Here is an 18,905-nt window from a genome sequence, read left to right as displayed (position 1 = left end):
TAAACTTAAATCTAATTCGAACCTGATACTTTAAAAAATCTGACCCTATAAAATCTAATCCGATCAAAATTTATCGAGTTTGAATCAAATATCTATCCGTAATTTGAGCATGGATTGAACCGGTTCTTACTTAAAACCGATTCAACCAAACGGATTCGAGTTCGATCAAAGACCGATCAAAGCATTGGCCATTAAATTAAATGGAATGGTAACTTTCTCTGCTTAACTTTTTTTTTAGAAAAAAATAACCACAACCACAAATTTGGTCCTTAATTTTATAATTTTATCAATTTAACCCAACTTTTTTATTTAATCTACCTTCAATATTTTTCTTTTCTTTTGTCAATTGGAATAAATTCAATTAAGATTTAACGAAATTGTTAAAAATTACACCATACACTAATATGACAACCCATGTGATAATGCATTATTTTTGTCTTATATATGAAATTGAATAAATAATCTAAAAATATATATAGTATTAAAAGATATATTTAAAAATAAAAATCATCATCATTTTTAAATAAAAACTTAAAATGTACCACCTAAATTTATCATTACAATATTACAATATACAATCAAAATTTTTTTTATCAATATGAGGTACAAAACAATATCGGCTTAAAATAACTCTTAATCATTTGACATTAAATGCTCACACCCTTAACATATTTGATACTCGAACCTAATACTTCAAAGAATATCAACAATTCATTTACCACTAAAGTTACTTGGTCCATGCTCAATGTACAATCGAATTGATAACCGGAAGAAAATCCTATAACCGAATAGACGACTTAAACCAAAATAAGTATGCATTTCAACGATACTCGAACTCGGAATCTTAAAATAAAAATCCATATATGCATCATATTCAACACTTTTATTAAAAAATCTATACTAAATAAAAATTTAATAGGATTAACAAACACGTTTTAAATGTTTAATTTCTTTTCTCTACAGGGAGTGTGACAAACATTCAACAAATATATAAATAGGAAAGATATTTAAGGAGAGAAAATGGGAAAAAGAAGAAGAAACGAGTTAGTCATAAAAAAATATGTAAAAAGGGAGAAACTAACCCAGGTTTACATGCTACCAGCTCTTCCAGGAGTGGTTTTGTCGATTTAGTTTTCGCCATGTTAACGAGGTCTCCGAACAGCTTGTCCTCGGGTTTCGACGGCTTACTCGGTGGAGTGTAAGATGAAGTGGGAACCAGGTACGAAGAGTTCCTCAGGCATTGTCGTCTCTGATGGATAGCCCGTACATTTGCTGATCGAGATACGGTTGCTGACCGTACCCATATGCTCCCATTTGGTTGCCGTAAATCTGCTGCTGAGGGTACATTGAACCCATCTGGCCTGCTGGCATTTGCTGAGGGTACATTGCACCCATCTGGCCCGCTGGCATTTGCTGGGGGTACATTGCACCCATCTGGCCCGCTGGCATTTGCTGCGGAAGCATGCCCATATACTGTGGTGTGCCCTGGATCGGCTGTGGCTGATAACCAGCAAACTGGTATCCTGGAGCCACATGATTATTTATCGTCGGTAAATGACTGGTTGTGGTTGGCTGCATGTACATACCCGCCATCTGATCACTTCCCATATGCTGAGCACCTGCAACTGGGCTAGAGTCTGCTACCTGTGCTTCCCAGGGTGGCGGCGGAAGCGAATCACTACCCGGGGCACCTTCTCCGCGTGCAGAAAAGAAAGGTTCATAAGATAATGTAGTGGAAGCAAGAATATAGTTAAACCTACCCAAAGATGCCTAGAATGTCATTATTTAATTTCCTAGAATGGCATGTGGCATGCCATGATTAAATGTGTCCGCCCCTAGGGATTTGTGATGAAAGTAAATGATATACTTGTGCAATAAGAAGCCTATTATAATTAGAAACAAACCATTGACAGATGACGGGGGCTGCTGCTGCTGAACCAGCTGACCATTCCAGGCCGGAACTGTGCCTTGAGCATATGTCTGCTCATATTGAGGTGATGCCATGTTTGGTGCAGTTCCGTTCACATGAAAATTCTGCTGCTGCTGAATTTGAGAGTCAAAGGTTGGTTTGTCCGGCCAAACCTGAAGACCGGGTGTTAAAGGAATTAGAGGTGTTGCTAACATCGGATAACATGTCAAAGAGAACGAGGGCATTTTGCTGCGATGCAGGACTTGCATGTTGTGGTTGTGGTTCTCCCAAAGAAACAAGGGCAAGTGAATTATCTGCCTTTGGTGAATTGAAGTCATCGCCACTAAGCAAGTCCATTTTGGGATTGGCAGCGGGTGGAGTTGAACCATTAGTTGCAGGCGGAGCAGGAAGCAGTAACTGATTAAATGGTGTGCTTGAAGTGGATCTGTGAAAAAATCCTGTTAATTAAACTCGAGCTACTGAAAATATAAGATGCAGCCATGCAGGGTTTAGATAACCCAAAATTAAATGAATTTCAATGTCAATCATGGCAACCTAACATTTGATAAGTAACTCAGTCATTCCCGATAGAGGTAAATACACTACTAATCACTCTAATCTAAAAAGTTCAAAAGATTGTCACTTTAACATAACCAGACACCTGCGATCATGCAATTTATTTCAAAAAGCCCAGCAACTAAATCATACCGAGGATTCCTCAAAACCAATGATTCAAATATATGAAAGAAACTTGTAACCAAGTTCCGAGATGCTGAGAAAAAGACTGGTTACCACCAGTAATCCTTAGGAAAAGAAGTGTAATGCAGCATATGTAAGATACAGAACTTATAATTCTAAGCATATTCCTAAAATTTGCTGTAATAAACAAAATACAGAATACCAATAATTTTAATCCCAGATCCCTGCATAAGCAATCCAGTTCAAAGAAGCCTAATTACCTCCCCTCGGACTGCTTGCCACTGTCTCCAGTATCAATTAGTGGACCGTCAACATTTACAGGTTCTCTTGCAGGTTCAAGCTTAGGATTGTTTGCTTGAGAAGGTGTTCCTGAAGCTATTGCTTCATGCCTTGCTAGTAAGCGCTGCAAATCATCATTCAATGCTAAACCTTGACATAGAAGTGACTCATCCCTACAATAGTTAACCAAAAGGTGATATGTGTCTTAAATATAAAAAGTATTTCAGACAATTTCTTACAAAATTCCATAGAGCATAGAAGCTAACTACTTATGCAACTCATACAGAATACATGGCATAATAACTGAAAATATCACACAAATTTATACAAAGACGCCCAAAAAGAAACTCATTGGCATAGATTAGGGAAAAAGATTTTGATAAATAAATGAATTCCTTTAGACTACTCCAGCTTGTAATCACCATAGCAACAAATAGAATACAATTTAATAAAATAATGAAGTCCTTTGACCTCAACACATGATTTCCCTATCTCATTTTGATAATGTATTTTGACAAATGATACTAACACAGACGCCTTAAGGACCACAAAATAAAAAGAGAGTTCCATGCAGAAAAGTATGTCACATCCATGGAAAAAGAATATAACATCAAGTCACCAACTTATGGTAAGTACAAAGGGCCCCAGGGAAGTTTAAGTAAAAGAAGGTTTCCTTACGATGTTGAATTAATAAGATGTACAACTCTTTGTTTGTAATTACGACACTGCTCCACCAAGTCCACAATCACCTCCTGCCTAAGTCCCTGAAATGGTAGAAGAAAGACCAGTAAAAATGCAAATAGAAAATGAACTTACAGAAATCACAACAGTGTTATATCTTCAGATTTAGCAGCTTGAAACTTCATGTAAACTTTAGATAAGATTTTTCATAAGAGCTGGAAAAACATAAGTTTACACAGATGAGCACAGCCAAACAAATTTTTCATACATATCAAATTGTGAACAAATACCTCCTTGTTTCCTGGATCTATTGCATTTAGCATTTCTGCAAGGACATCCATAATACCTCGTGCATTCTGAATTTCTGTCAAACTGATAAATGAAACTCCTGTTAAAAGACTAAAAGTATAGCAATGTAATTTCACTACCATTAATATGACACATTCATATAGTTTCAACTATTATAACTGCTCTAGTCTGTGGAAAGTCCCGACTGCTCTATTTCTAGGAGACATGGATAATCCTTGGTATGACAACACCACAGTCATGTTTACCAGCTAAGGACAGGGAGCACTGATGTGATGACCAAAATGAAGTTGAAAAAAGTAGGAAGTTTTTCACCCAATACATTAAGGAGTGAATAAAGAGTTCGCTTTGACAATTATTTTAATACAGAGAAAATACTAAATAATTCATATGGGAAAATAAAATGGACTCTTATCCTTATGAAGCAATTATCAAAAGCACATTTCAGTAAGCCCCGTAATTTGTTCATTAGACAAACAATAATTTAGTACGGCAGCAGCCTTCGGCATAACCATATTACTGCAGCACAAATTCTACAAAGTCATTATCCAGAAAGTTTAAAACACGCACACACAGACACCTAGGCCATCATGAAGCTGAATACGAATACTGCAAAATACAAAAACAACCATGCTTTTATACCACTAAGAAACTGAGGAACAACAATGCAAATACCTCAGGGATGGAAACTCTGACTCTGCAGATGACCCAGCTGTGTCTTGCTGATCAGAATTGTGAATGTTTGGAGGATAAGAAGACAAAGGTTGTGTTTGAGGAGGAGTAAGTAAGGGTGCAGACCTCTCGGATCTTGGTGGGAATACTGCCCCAAGACGCTGAACAATAAACCAATTTGCTTCAGAGGGGGGAAAAGGAAAAAGGCCACATTATGTAGAAGTACTCATTGCATATCAATGTGTTTTGAGTAAGTCGCAAATGAAGAATATCATATGAAGAATTGCATCGCAAGAAATGCAGCATGTGTCATAAACTCATACAACTTAAGATGAGAGGCCTCTAAGCAGACATACCAACAACTCCTGATATGCAACATAATATTGTGGATATCTTGCCCTTGCACCTCCAAAAGCTTCTTGCCAAGTGTCGATCAGAGTCAATATCTTCTCTTTAACATTAAAATCGGGCTACAATTGAACAACAAAAAACTGAGAACAAGTTTTACAAGAAGAAAATAACTACAATATGGGACCCCTACCTTTTTCCTGACTATTCTAACCATCTCATGAAGAACACCTTTCTCTGCAACATGCATATGGACAATGTCCCCGCAGTTTTTAATGATAGTTTCTAGCAGCTAGAACATAGAAAGTCAACCAAATTTAAACAATTTTAGTTCAATTACAGAAATGGTGACATAACAGGCAAAAAAGAAGTGATTATTATATCCAGAGACTAGTGGAAATCAATGAAAAAATTATTAGCAGCTTACAGTTAGTGCAAGGAGTTGAACTTTAGGATTTTTACTTCCAAGCTTCTTTTTTATTCCTTTCACGACATCTTTTGCTTGCCTGATAATAATCATAAAATTTCACCACTAGATTTAAGAAAGCAAAAAATATCCAAACTTAAAAGATATAAACCCTGTTGCCCTCTAGTGTTTATCCTCTGGAGGGAGAAAAACCATAAAACTAAACTTATAGGCCTTTCTACTTTCAAAGAAGTCACGATGACTAAAAAGCAACCAGCAAAAGCGACCAAAAATAATTAACAGAAGACAACAGTATAAAACATAATTACCATTACGCTGCTCAAGTAAAACTAACTAAAATCCAGTAAGCTTTCACTTCGAAGTAGCTGAGCTCTATAACCGGTCAAATTTACATGGAACTAAATCCTTTATCAATCAACAAACCTAACTTCAAAGCAGTGTTATTATCAAATACATCCATGAAAGAAATTACAGGTTGAACAAAGAAGGAAAAAGCAAACAAACTAATCAATCCTGAAATTTCCTGAACCAAATCTCTCCCTTTAAATTTACGTGCTGATTACTAGCAGAACAAGAGGATAATTATTTTAAAATAAGTAAAAGTAAAAGCAACTCGAATACATAAATCTAGATTCACAGTCTTCATATTCATTATTCATTATTCATTATTCATTATTCATAATCAAATTGAACGCAATCATCGATTGAATCAAAAGAGCAATAACAACTTCCGAGAAGAGAGGAGAAATTTGGAATCCAGAGCGACGCATACCCAGGGTCGTGATTAAGCATGTCGCAGATCTCGATATTCCGAGCCCAATCAGGCCCGATCAGCAAGCCACTCGTAGCTCTCTCCACCATAGAGTTCACCATCTTCACTCACACACCGAAAACAAAGAAACAAAATTACTCTGATTCCGATCACCGTCCGGCGCGATCGCAGCGAACGGAAGGCTGATTCCGGTCACCGTCTGGAACACTCAAAGCTATCTTTTAACAAGTAAACCAAAGAATCCAAACTCCGCAGGTCTCTCCTTTTCTTCCTCGCTTCTCTCGCCTTCAACCTTTAATTTCTGAGATCAAACCAAATAGTGTTTTTTTTTCCTTCCTTTTTCCGTTGAAAAAATATCCACTTTCCTTTTATTTTATATACTTTTTTCAATTATTTGGGAGGTGAAATAAAAAAAAGGAAAGCCCAACCACCATCTGCCACGCGTTCTAGATGTAATTCTCTTGATACCGTTCGATTTGTTGACCCCTTACATCCGACGGTTCCTTTTAAGTTTTTATATTTTATAACTGTATTCAGTGATTTATGAAAAACGATGTCGTTTTTCAGATTTTTTTAACTGTACGGTTAATTTGTTTGTTTTCTAATGATTGAGGTAATTAATTAATCCTAACATCAGTAAAAATATCTACAGTTGTTTATTCTAAAAATTAAGGTTAATTCAAATATAATAGTAATTGAATTGGTTTAAGATTGATGTTTCTATGGTATATATTTATTAGGCTTCAAGGCATTAGAAGCCCCCGAACTTTCAAAAACAATTTAATGTGGCCTCTAATGTTTTTTTTGGATCAATGTCGTCATTCGACTCGAAAAAAGAATTTAATGTAGCTATTTGACTAACATTTTTTTATCGTTGACCAATGTCTCCATTTCTTTGTGCTGACGTGACACGTCAAGTAAATCATATTTTTAGCTTTCAATTTGGCCCTCGAACTCACAAAATAACTCAATGTGACCCTTTGACTCTGTTTAATACTGTTATAAATGGGAAAATTACATCATTCATAACTCAACTATCTTTTTTCTCTCATTTTAATAACTAAATTTAAAAAAAAATAATTTTAATCATCAAATTGCTCCAATTTTAATCATCGTGACTTATTTTATTAATATTTATATATGATGTGTCATTCATTATTTATATTTTATTAATATTTGAGTATTGTTAATGATGAGTGTCAAATTTGAGTTTAGGTTAAAAAAATTAACTCGAAATAATAATATAGTTTTTTTCTATATATTTAAGAATAATTATTATAATATCTCTTTTATTTTTTCATTTACAATTTTATTTTACTAAATAAAAATAGAATTTATGTTATATTTCTATAGAGTCAAAAGTGAATTTTAATTTTAAATTTCGAATTGAATTTCATATCAAATTAAATCTCTCTAAATCAAATCAAATCATGTGTTAAATGGAGGAATATAATACTCGAATTAGATTCGAACTAACTAAAAACCTGATCTGATCATAATATTATATTAGGTCATATATGTGTCTTGACATATTTTTATAATCATTAATATTTGATTAATTAATTAATTCAAATTTAATATTATAAAAATGATTATCTCAATTTAATTTACTCTATTTATAGTATTATAATTTGATTTAATAACCTTATTTAGTAGATTTAACATTTCATCTTTTATTATGATATGATAAACTATTATATATCTTGAATCTTTATAATAAAATTTGATAATATAAAAGGTAATAATGATATAATCTCAACCACTAAAATTTGTAGCGAAGATTGTATTAATTGGAATTTCTTTTGTATAATGATGCAAACGAGTTTAGTCGAGTTTGAGTATTATTGAGTCTATCTCCTCGGTTTGAAAACTTACGATTCTAAAATTTTTAAGTTCAATTCAAATTCGAAATCATAAATTAAAGCTCGAAAAAAAATTTCTTAAATTGAAGCTCAAGCTTGAACCTAAGTACATAAACACCTTATATTGTATTCTTAGAAAAATCAATACATAAATATTAATATTATTAATAATTTATTTTTTCAAAAAAAATTAAAATTTTAATAGTTTATTTTTTCAAGTTGTTCGCGGGCTTTTCGAATGTATCAAGTAATTTGTTTCTACTCGTTAAGAACTTGAGTGGAGTTCGAACTCAATTCAAGTTAATTCAAGATGAGGATTTATCAAACTTTGAATCAATCGATCTCGAATAACTTACGATATGTCTGATTTAAAAACGAATTGGGAGCCGAAACTTAATTTGTCTAATTCCAAAATCTAGGAGGACATCATAAGTAGTTTAAAAAGACCACTATTGCTTCATTTAACTAATTTTGAAACCAAAGGAAATTAAACCAGATTTTTTGGGTGGGGAAAGGAGGTCAAGGCTGAAGTTGATTAACTTCAAAACTGATAAGGACCTAGATGTAGTTAAACCAAACACACCCTTCATCAAGCCGACCCAACATTAGCTCAGACGACACAACATTAGCTCAGACGACACGTATCCAGTTACCGGAACCGGCAGACTCCCAAGTAACGAATTCAAGAAAAATAATGTTGAAAACCATAAGCACAAGAGTGAGCTTATGGTGTAAAACCGTCACAAGAACAAGAATATCAAATCCATGCTACCATATAGCATGATCATGCACAAATTTGCATTCAGAATAGAACATAAATTGAAAACGAAGCAACACCTAAGCAACAATGGATATTCGAATAGTGTTCAGTAGAATCCATGGCACCTATTGCAGAAGTTCATCTCACCCACATTCGAGCTTGACTTCGTTCTACAATTTGCATTCTCCTTTTTCTTATCAAAATCGATGAAGGTAATAACCCGAATGAGGTAACAGAAAACACCCTTCTTTGAAGGACGGCAAGTATCTGGCAGCTATAAGAATTCATAGTCGGTGATGAAATACCAATAATTTTCACATAAAATCCTCCTCTAGTTCCTGGAGAGACTTGCTTGTGCCTGCAATTTGTTTGTTTGATGTCATCTTTTCAGAGACCATCAGACCCTTGTAACTTCTTATTTCTGCTAGTCTTTCCTTTTCAAGCCTTTGAAGCTCCTCTCGTCGTTTCTGCCAAAGAAATCAAATGGTTTCATTTTCAATATGCAATTAAAAACGGGTGCATCTGTGCACACGAGAATAGGGTGCATGAATTGTAAAACATCAAATCCAAAGAGTACAAACACAAGAAATTCTTACCCTAAACTATTCAGTCAGGGAAAAAAGGTGCCGAACACAAGTCCGAATATTGTATCACAGACCCCAAGCCTTTTATTATATTTGTATGCTAGCAAAAATCTACATATATTACCATGTATATAAAACTACACTATTGTGCACATATTTAACTAAATGAACCTTATGTCTCCATATGTTTTATTCTTTATGGATCATCTCACTCCTGCCTCAGCGTCACAAGTCTGCTAACTATTTGTTCACCTGGAGAAAAATCAAGTCGGATAACTTTTTCTTTCGTGCTACAACCAGTAAGGATAACCATGTTCGATAGCATACCCGTTTAAACCATAAGCTAACGCAGCCAATATCAAATCGAGTAGGATAATTTTTGCTTTCATGCTACAACCAGTAAGGATATGTTGATAGCATACCCGTACAAACCATAAGCTAATGTAGCCAATATCAAATTGACAAAACAAGGAAAAAGGTAATCAAAGAGAAAAGGGGCTCACTTTTTCTCTCAGCTGTAGCTTTCTCTCTGTTTTTTCCGCTGCATACACTGCTTCTTTCTCAGCTGCAACAACGTAGTACATTAGTGGCGTCAGTTTGATTGAAAGATAGAAATAAAAGAATTATAACTTCGATATACTAAATGAGTGGTAGAATTGAAGATGCAAAAGGCAAAATATACATTGCTGCGTATGCCAATCAAAGAACAAAATATTGAGGGTACGATGTAGCTAAAGCAAGGGACACTTTCCCTAGGCAAACCGTAAAGGGACACTTTCCCTCAGTTCATCAAATGGTTTTCCAGGTTCCTCCAGACCCCGGATTACATGGAGTATCTTTCATAGAAGAAAATGAAACCGCATGCATTCACATACCTTTCAAATCAGGTTTCCTTTCGACTTTAGTCTTGTTCAACCTGTTAACTATCTCGTTTATACGCTTCTCCACTCTCACTGTCCGAACCTAAATCGCATGATGAAATCAGAAAACAAACCTAAACAAGAACAAAATATTTTGACAATAATCAATGTAACAAAGAAGGTTTACCATCTTGGAATTGTGAAAGCCAACTTGGCCAACATCCATGGAAGGAGTTTTCTTCAAATTGGACCATGGAGTGTAAACAACATCAATATTGTTCACTTTGTTCCCTAACCTCACATAAAATCGTATTGCAACAGATTAAAATTACAATTCTACAAAAAAGAAAAAGAAAAAAAGAATGATGAAATTAAAATAAACCTTGGATGGAATTAGCTTTGACGAGCTGAGCACAATCTTCGAGCAAACCTTCACTTATATCATCAATGGTTTGACCCTTTTGAAGCCTCAAATAAACATGGGCAGAAGACATTTTATCCACATGAAACCTGTAAATAAACAAAAAGAAGAAAAATCCGATAATATGTAATTCTAAAGGAAGGAAGGGGAAAAAGAAACCTAATTCACTTTCTTTTATAGCAACAATGGCGAAATCAAACGAGCAAATTACCAGATATCTTCGATGAAGCCGTATTTGATGAGCTCCTCGTTTTCGTACTTGTCTAAACCCATGAAGATGGTGTAATCGCCGGCTTCTGGTCGGGATTTGAAGTAAAAAACCATCTTTTCCCCTTCAAGATTTCCCCTTTCGATTCGTCTTTTGGGAAGACAGAGACGAGATTAGGGTTTGCCTCCCTTCCCTTTCGGTTAAGGAACTGCAAACGCCTACCAGCCTATCTCATACCACGAAAAGTTTAATTAAGTACTATATTTATTGATGCCGTGGGATTATACTTTGACTAATTATTGGGTAAAGTACACAAATGGTCTCCGATTATAGGGTGTTATTTTGTTGAGTCCCTCAACTATTAAGAGATACAAAATGCTCACCCGACATATTGTTCCAAACTCATCATTTTCCATTAAAAATTGACTGGTCTGAATTGGACGTCAACATGTTGACGAGATATGATAAAATTATATTTTAATGATGTTTACTAACATTGTCGTTGCTTTCAAGTACTGACTTGACGACATAATGTAAATAGAGATTCGATCAATAAAGTACAATTCAACAGGTTCTAGGATCAAATTTTATCATATCCAAGTCTACAAGTTAACGTTCAGCTCAGATGATAGTCAATTTTTAAACAGAAAAGGATGAGTTTGGAACATATGAATACTCGAGTGATCATTTTATAACTTTTAATAGTCGGGAGTCAACAAAACAACATCCAATAATTAGGGGATCATTTTTATAATTTTTAATAGTTGATAGATTCAACAAAGTAATACCTTATAGATGAGGGATCATTTGTATATTTTACCCTTAATCATTTAGAATTTATTTTTATTTTTTAGAATAAGTGGATAGAAAATGTATAGGTTAATTTTAATAAAATAATGTTTTAAAAGAATTATAACTTTTGTGAGAAGTATTCATGAGTTGCGTCGTATTTGAATTAAATTTATGCACAAAATTAACATAATTTAATCAAGTGTTAGTCTCTCAATTCAAAAATAATGTTTCAATAATTAGTTGATTTAGTGAAACGAGATATTAGATCTCTTAAGTAGTTCGAATTCTAACGATTGCAAATGGAACAAGCTGGTTTAGGATGATTGTCTTTGACTTAGATTCGAACACCATAGATGTCAGGGGTGTAAACGTTTAATGTCGAAAGTAAATCATATAATATATAGATTGTATAAATTTTAGGGTAAAGTATATAAATGATCTTCCAACTATAAGGTATTATTTTATTAAGTCTTTCGACTATTATAAAATAATCTTTCGACTACATAATGTCACTTTGTTAATTTTTCGACTATTAAAAGTTACAAAATAGTCATTAGACTATTCTTTATGTTCCAAACTCGTTTTTTTTTGTTAAAAATTGACAGTGGACTAAGGCTAGACGTTAACATGATTGTTAGGATCAAATTTTATCATATTACAATCAACAATAGAGGTGTTCAAAGCCGAGTACCCGACCCGTTAAGTCCAATACCCTTAAAATTCAAGTACCCATATTTTCGAGTTACATGTACCCAGTTTATATATATATATATTATTTTTTAATTTATTTAAAAAAAGCACATAGAAAATACTTAAAAATTTAAAAATTCATAATATACAATCTATACATAAAAATTAATGATTTAAAATTAGTTTTAAGGATATATATATCAAAAAGAAAATATTCAAAATATTAAAATCGATCGTGATTTTTTTTCATTCTTTAAACTCATATTGATAAATTGATAAAATGTTTTTGAAAATTCAAAACTTAAAAATACATAATACAAACTTAAGAAAAATTTACGAATTTAAATTTAATTTTAAATTGTATATATTAAAATTATTGGGTCAGGCAGGGTACCTGTTTATGAACAAATTTCAGTCCAGACCTGACCCAATTATCCGAGAAAAATCACGGGTCGGATACTCGACCTATTTGAGTATTTTTTTTAGAGAATTACTCAGATTTTTAGGCTTGGATTGACGGGTCGGCTCAACCGGATCGGATATTTTTCAACACCCTTAATCAATAAGTTTACTTTCAACTCACAATACCGTCAATTTTTAATAAAAAGGACTAGTTTGGAACTTAATAAATATTTTAATAATCATTTTATAACTTTTACTAATCGAGATACTCAATAAAATAATATTATATGTATAATTAAATGACCATTTTCTAAACTTGTGGAGTGGGGAAAGGACTAAGAAAAATTCATCCACGTGTGAGTAGAAAATAGGAATACTAGAAGACACCAAAAGAATGATCATTTTCCAGTACACAGAGTCTTCGTTTCAACAATTTTAACCCCAAAAATCATAAACTTTTCATCGAAGATCTGAATGATATTTCCATGGCCGAGGTGGCGGCGAGTTTGGCGACGGAGAAGCTAACCACTTTCCTGAGTCAAGACGTCGAGTTGCTCAGAGGCGTCCACGAAGAAGTCGAAGACATCTTCAAGGTCGAGCTCGAGTTCATCACATGTTTCTTAAAAGAAGCAGATGCAATGGCGGCCAGAGATCTTTAGGGTTCCACCGGTGTTATTACATGGGTGAAGCTTGTAAGAGAAACAGCTTTCAGGATTGAAGACGCCATTGATGACTACATCCTCCATCGTCATGTCGTTAACAGCATGAACACCACGGTTTCATCAAGGCTTACCTGTGTAGAGTGGCTAGATTCCTCGAGGGCATGAAGAAAAGTTACGAGATCGAACTCAAAATTGAAAAATATAGAAATTTGAGGGACTAAATTAAAAAAAAATATTATCAAAGAGGAATTGAAAGTACGTATGTTTTCTACAGTGATTTAGGAGCATGTATTTAAAATTTAGTAAAAAAATAGACTTAAAATGAAGTAGGAATAATGAAATCAGGAACTAAATCGTAAAATTATCAAAATACTTATTTAAATTTTTGGTTTTCCGAGTAACTCAAAATTCTAAAATCTCAACTCGAATCGAACTCAAAAATCGAATTGAAAATTCGAGTTGAATCGAATCACTTGAATAAATCGATTCGAATAACTCAAAATTAAAAAAAAAATCGAGTCGAGTTTTGCTCACCCCTAATTTTAATAAACATTAAGAGGATAATTTTAACATTATACCTTACATAAAATGGAGAATAGGTTTATATAAGGGTGTACAAAACTACTCGACCCGATTGACCCGACCCGCCAAATAAAATCTAAAAAAATCGAATAATTTTCTAAAAAAAATTACTTGAATAAATCGGATCTAGGTCACAAAATTAAAATTTTTCAGGTCACATTAGACTAATTAATAATCGACAAAATTAATTTTCTTTTTCTTTTTAAATTAGTGGATGGCACAAATCTCCACCAAAGCAAATGGTGATGAAGCAAATAGGGTGTTAATGAAAAGACAAATAAAAGGAGAAATTAGGGGACTTATCCCACCATTTTTATAGATAGGATTAGATGTGAAAGGCAAAGGCAAAGGCTATTGCCAATGGCCAACGAGTTCGAACCAAATGTTGGTATTTTTAGGTTGGCTCTTCCCTTGATCACATGCAAGTAGGGATGGGTATAGGTCGGATTAGGTTAGATTTTCGGTTAATCTAATCGACCTGAAAATATATATACTCCACCCGAAATTCGATCCGATCCAAGTTTAGGAGTGGATTACAACCGAACCGAATACGACCTGACTTTCTGAGATAAAACCCGAACCAAACCGATCCGAATCAAAATTTTGTAGATAGGATTAGATGTGAAAGTAGGGATGGGCATGGGTCGGGTTTTCGGTCCACCCGACCAGACCAAAACAAGTTTTCACCTGACCCGATATATAACTTAAAAACCCGATCCAACCCGACCAGAAATAATAAAAAATTATTTTTATTCAATAAAAACAGTGACTTAATTGGAAAAAAATAATATATAGAATGGTATTATTGTAATTATTCCTAAATATATAAGGTAAAATTATATATTTGTCGGGTCGGGTAATATTTTTCACCCCAAACCCGACCCGAACGTCACATAAAAAAACGACCCGACCCGACCCCGATTTTTTTTAAAAAAATCCGACCCAATCGAGTCGGGTCGGGTTGGAACCCGCCGGGTTCGGGTACTATTCCCATCCCTATGTGAAAGGTAAAGGCAAAGGCCAACGAGTTCGAACCAAATTTTTAGGTTGGCTCATACCTTGGGGCAGTGGCCTGCACGGTTTGTGATTGAACGATTGTTGTTGAATCTAAATGTATATCGCATCCGATCTCAGTGTCATTGTTACCGTCTTTAATCTCACCGGAAACAATTTCACCGTTCGTATCGATACCAGTTATTACTTCAATTGATCGTTCATATCGGTATCTGGTGAAATCTGTTAGCATCCCTCACCACTGAAACAACCTCGACGATCTTCGACAAGCACTTAAATCTTGGTTCATCCCAGCCACCATGGAGAAGAACCAATCTGATTGCCAACTTCTCACTGTAAACCCTCAAGCTCTTGACTTTCGACTCTTCGTTTACATCACGCAATGCGAATTTCGCCTAACGAATTGGCCCAGTTCTTTCGTTCTTCGCTCCATCTCCTTAAACACTTCATGGATCTTGTCTATCACCGGGTGGAATGGAACTACAGAACTACAATGATATCAATTAATAATTTAATGATAAATTTAATATAAAAATTACGGTAAATTAACGTTTAATACCTAGACTATCAATTTTGATCTATTTTAATACTTAAACTTTCAATTTTTTTAAAATCATACCTAAAATTTAATTTTTGTTTCATTTTAATACTCATGTTTAAAATTTAACGTTAAGCTTTGAAAAAAATTGAAAATCTAGGTACTAAACGGACCAAAATTGATAGTTTAAGTACTAAACACGTTAAGTTTTTAACGGTGGGATACCAAAATGAAACAAAAATTAAACGTTAGGTATGATTTGAAAAAAAATTAAAAGTTCAAATATTAAAACATATCAAAATTAATAGTTTAGGTACTAAATGTATAGTTTACTCTAAAAATACTAATAGTTTAGGTACTAAATGCATCATTCGATTTATCATCGGAAACAAAGGAAATGAAACCCTAAACTGCATTTACGATGGCATTGAAATACAAAAGTACAACTGGCAAGTACACCAAAGAACACTATGGCCAAAAGGATACACTATGATCCCCAACACATAAAGGAACTAACAGAAAGAAACATGCTTCGCTAAATTGTCACGAGAATGAGAGGCCACATACGACAATTATGAGATACACACTACAATCCATGAACAATGCATCGATCGCCTTCTTTGCCACCAATCCTACCTCCAACGTCTTGCTTAATTGCTCGGCCCAATTATTGTCATCGGCGGAGGAGGGTTTGTTCTCTCCCGCAATGACTTTTCGAGAACTTACGCGATCACCGGAAAGAAGTCGCCCCATCACGAGTGTTATGTTGGTCAACAGAACGAAGTAAACTGGCCTGAAGCTGATAACGCCCCCTATGGATCTGTTTCCTAGAAGAGGAAACCCCAAACGTACCAGAACAACTAAGACGACCACAATCACTGAACATAAGAGGCGTGCTTGTCCAGATGCATCAATTGCAGAACTTATTTGCTTAGGGGTGAAAAAATTATGTTTTCGAGTTGGTGTTTCTGAACGATGTACTGTCCTTGATGTGGAAATCGATGAAATTTGATCATCTGATAGAACCGGCACTGAATTCACTTGACCGTTTGTATTCAACGCAGAATCATTTGAAGGCCCGATGCTTCTATCCCGTCTGTGGGATGTTGATCCTTCACCAATTCCATTATAAGTACTGGGCTGACTCTGATTAGTATCAGAACAAGGATTATGTTTTAGCATCACAGAAGTAGAGGCTTCATCATGGACATCGGGAGAAACTGCATAGCAATAAAAACCGAAAGCAAAGTACTATATCTTTCGAAACTTTTCTTCATTACTCCAGTAACTTGGTAATATCAAACAAGGATAGTTGAGGGTGCTTATGAGAAGCAAGTTCAATGCTTTCAGGAAACCCGAAAAGCTAAGCCTGAGAAGAAACTAGCTTTCCCAAATGCAAGATTCAGCTACCATCCTAATTTCAAATTTTCAATTGCCAGGATTCAACTAAAACTTGATCCTCAATTGGCCCATCCAATTATTAATGCATAATAAACTGAAACAACCCTTGAAAAGATGCATAAAAATCAGTATGGAAGGAGAGAGAAGAAGAGAATTAGCAAAAACCCGAAAGCAATTAATCAAAAGAACATGGAATCCGTTGAAAAATAAATAAAAAACCATCAGTATTTGAGTCTTTCGAAACTTTTGTTCATCATTTCAGTAACTTGGTGGCACTTACGAGAAGCAAGCAAGCTCAATGCTTTCCAGAACCGAGAAAGCTAAACCTCATAAGAGACTTTAACTAGCTTTCCCAATTGCAAAATTAAGCTCCCTTTCTAAATCCAAAATTTCAATTGCAAGAATCAAACTAAACATCAATCCTTAACAGACCCATCCAATTATCAATGCATAATAAACTGAAACGTACCTCCAAAAGATGAATAAAAATCTGAATAGAGGAAGGGAGAAGAAAAGGGAATCCATCAACAAAACCATTGGTATTGGTATTCTTCGATACTTCTATTCATTATTTCGGTAACTTGGTGACATGAATGAAGGAAATTTGACCCAAAACGCTAAACCTTGGAAGAAACTTTGACCCGAAACTTCGATACTTCTATTCATTATTCCGGTGCTTTCCAGAACCCAAAACGCTAAACCTTGGAAGAAACTTTGAGTAGCTTTCCTATTTCAAAATTTAGCTACCTTTATATATCCAATTTTTCAATTGCTAGGATTCAACTAAACCTCAATCCTTAGTTGACCCACCAAAGTATAAAGACATAACAAACCGAAACGAGTATAACCCTTCAAAAGATTCATAAAAATAAGAATTGAGGAATATTTATCAGCACTAGAAATAGAATCAAAATAACACAAATCCATCAATAAAATCATTGGTATTAGCATTTTTCGATACTTCTATCCGTTATTTCAGTAACTTGGTGACACCAATGAGGAATATTCGATGGTGCATATGAGAAGCAAGTCTGGTGCTTTCCAGAACCCAAAACATTAAACCTTGGAAGAAACTTTGACTAGCTTTCCTATTGGAAAGTTTAGCTACCTTTGTAAACCAAATTTTCAATTGCTAGGATTCAACTAAACCTCCATTCTTAATTGACCCATCAAAGTATAAAGACATAACAAACCGAATCGAGTACAATCCTTCAAAAGATACATAAAAATAAGAATTGAGGAATATTTATTGGTACTAGAATCAAAGGAACATGAATCCATCAAAAAACATAGGTATTAGTATCTTTCAGAACATTTATTCGTTATTTCAGAACCTCAGACATTAATCAAGGATGCTTAACACTAGAAGTAATCTCAATTCTTTCCAGAACCCAACAAGCTAAACCATAGAAGATACTTCGACTAGATTTCCCAAATCCTAACTCCAACTACCATCCTACATTTCAATCTTTCAATTGCTAATATTCAACAAAACCCTGATCCTCAATAGACATAATCAACTGAAAAGATAAATAAAAATGAAAACGGCGAGGAGCGAGAAAAGAGTACCGGCGATTTGACTTGGGAAGTCGGGTGGAGGGGGGCCGACGGAGGCGGAGGAGGGCTGATGTCGATTTGGTTTTCAGAGTGAGGAGGATGAGGAGGGAGGTTTTGGAGATGACCCTTAATAAAAGTCAAGCGATCGGATCCTCTTTCGAGGATTTTCCGGCGCCGACTTTCTCCGCTGCTTGTTGCCATGCTTTCACGGCTGCTGTCTATTGAAATCTTGAAATTTGGAGACCTCAAACGGACCAAGAGCAATAAAATGCTTCAATTCGGTTTGCTTTTGATTTGGATAATAATAAGGGTAAACTACTTTTTTATCATTCAACTTTGATTGTATTTCTTCAGTCACTTAACTTTCATTTTTTTTCAATTTCATTATTAACTTTTCAAAGTTAGTTCTTTTAATCACTCAATCGATAAATGTTTTTTAAGGCGTAAATATGAAATAAGTACCTAAACTATAGCGTTTT

The 18,905-nt window shown here is 34.5% G+C and overlaps 2 protein-coding genes and 1 pseudogene across 2 annotated transcripts; all 3 read right to left on the bottom strand.

Moving 5' to 3' along the window:
* Positions 1–1,073: 1,073 nt before the first annotated feature.
* On the bottom strand, positions 1,074–6,417 carry LOC120200977 (annotated as a pseudogene).
* A 2,293-nt stretch (positions 6,418–8,710) lies between these two features.
* LOC120200978 (coiled-coil domain-containing protein 25-like) lies at positions 8,711–11,008 on the bottom strand. Its single transcript, XM_039201681.1, has 6 exons — positions 10,792–11,008; positions 10,542–10,669; positions 10,347–10,450; positions 10,175–10,262; positions 9,803–9,864; positions 8,711–9,182 (listed from the first exon to the last, which is right to left on the bottom strand). Exons 1-6 carry the CDS (start codon positions 10,902–10,904, stop codon positions 9,030–9,032), a joined length of 648 nt encoding a protein of 215 aa, XP_039057612.1. The 5' UTR covers positions 10,905–11,008; the 3' UTR covers positions 8,711–9,029.
* Positions 11,009–15,843: 4,835 nt separating this feature from the next.
* On the bottom strand, positions 15,844–18,701 carry LOC120200979. Its single transcript, XM_039201682.1, has 2 exons — positions 18,439–18,701; positions 15,844–16,688 (listed from the first exon to the last, which is right to left on the bottom strand). The coding sequence occupies exon 2, from the start codon at positions 16,648–16,650 to the stop codon at positions 16,012–16,014; it is 639 nt and encodes a 212-aa protein (XP_039057613.1). The 5' UTR covers positions 16,651–16,688; positions 18,439–18,701; the 3' UTR covers positions 15,844–16,011.
* Positions 18,702–18,905: the final 204 nt, after the last annotated feature.

Source organism: Hibiscus syriacus, unplaced genomic scaffold (assembly GCF_006381635.1).
Source record: "Hibiscus syriacus cultivar Baekdansim isolate YM2019G1 unplaced genomic scaffold, ASM638163v2 tig00006715_pilon, whole genome shotgun sequence".
NCBI lineage: Eukaryota > Viridiplantae > Streptophyta > Magnoliopsida > Malvales > Malvaceae > Hibiscus > Hibiscus syriacus.
Note: the sequence above shows the minus strand (reverse complement) of the source record. Positions and strands in the feature narration are given on the sequence as shown.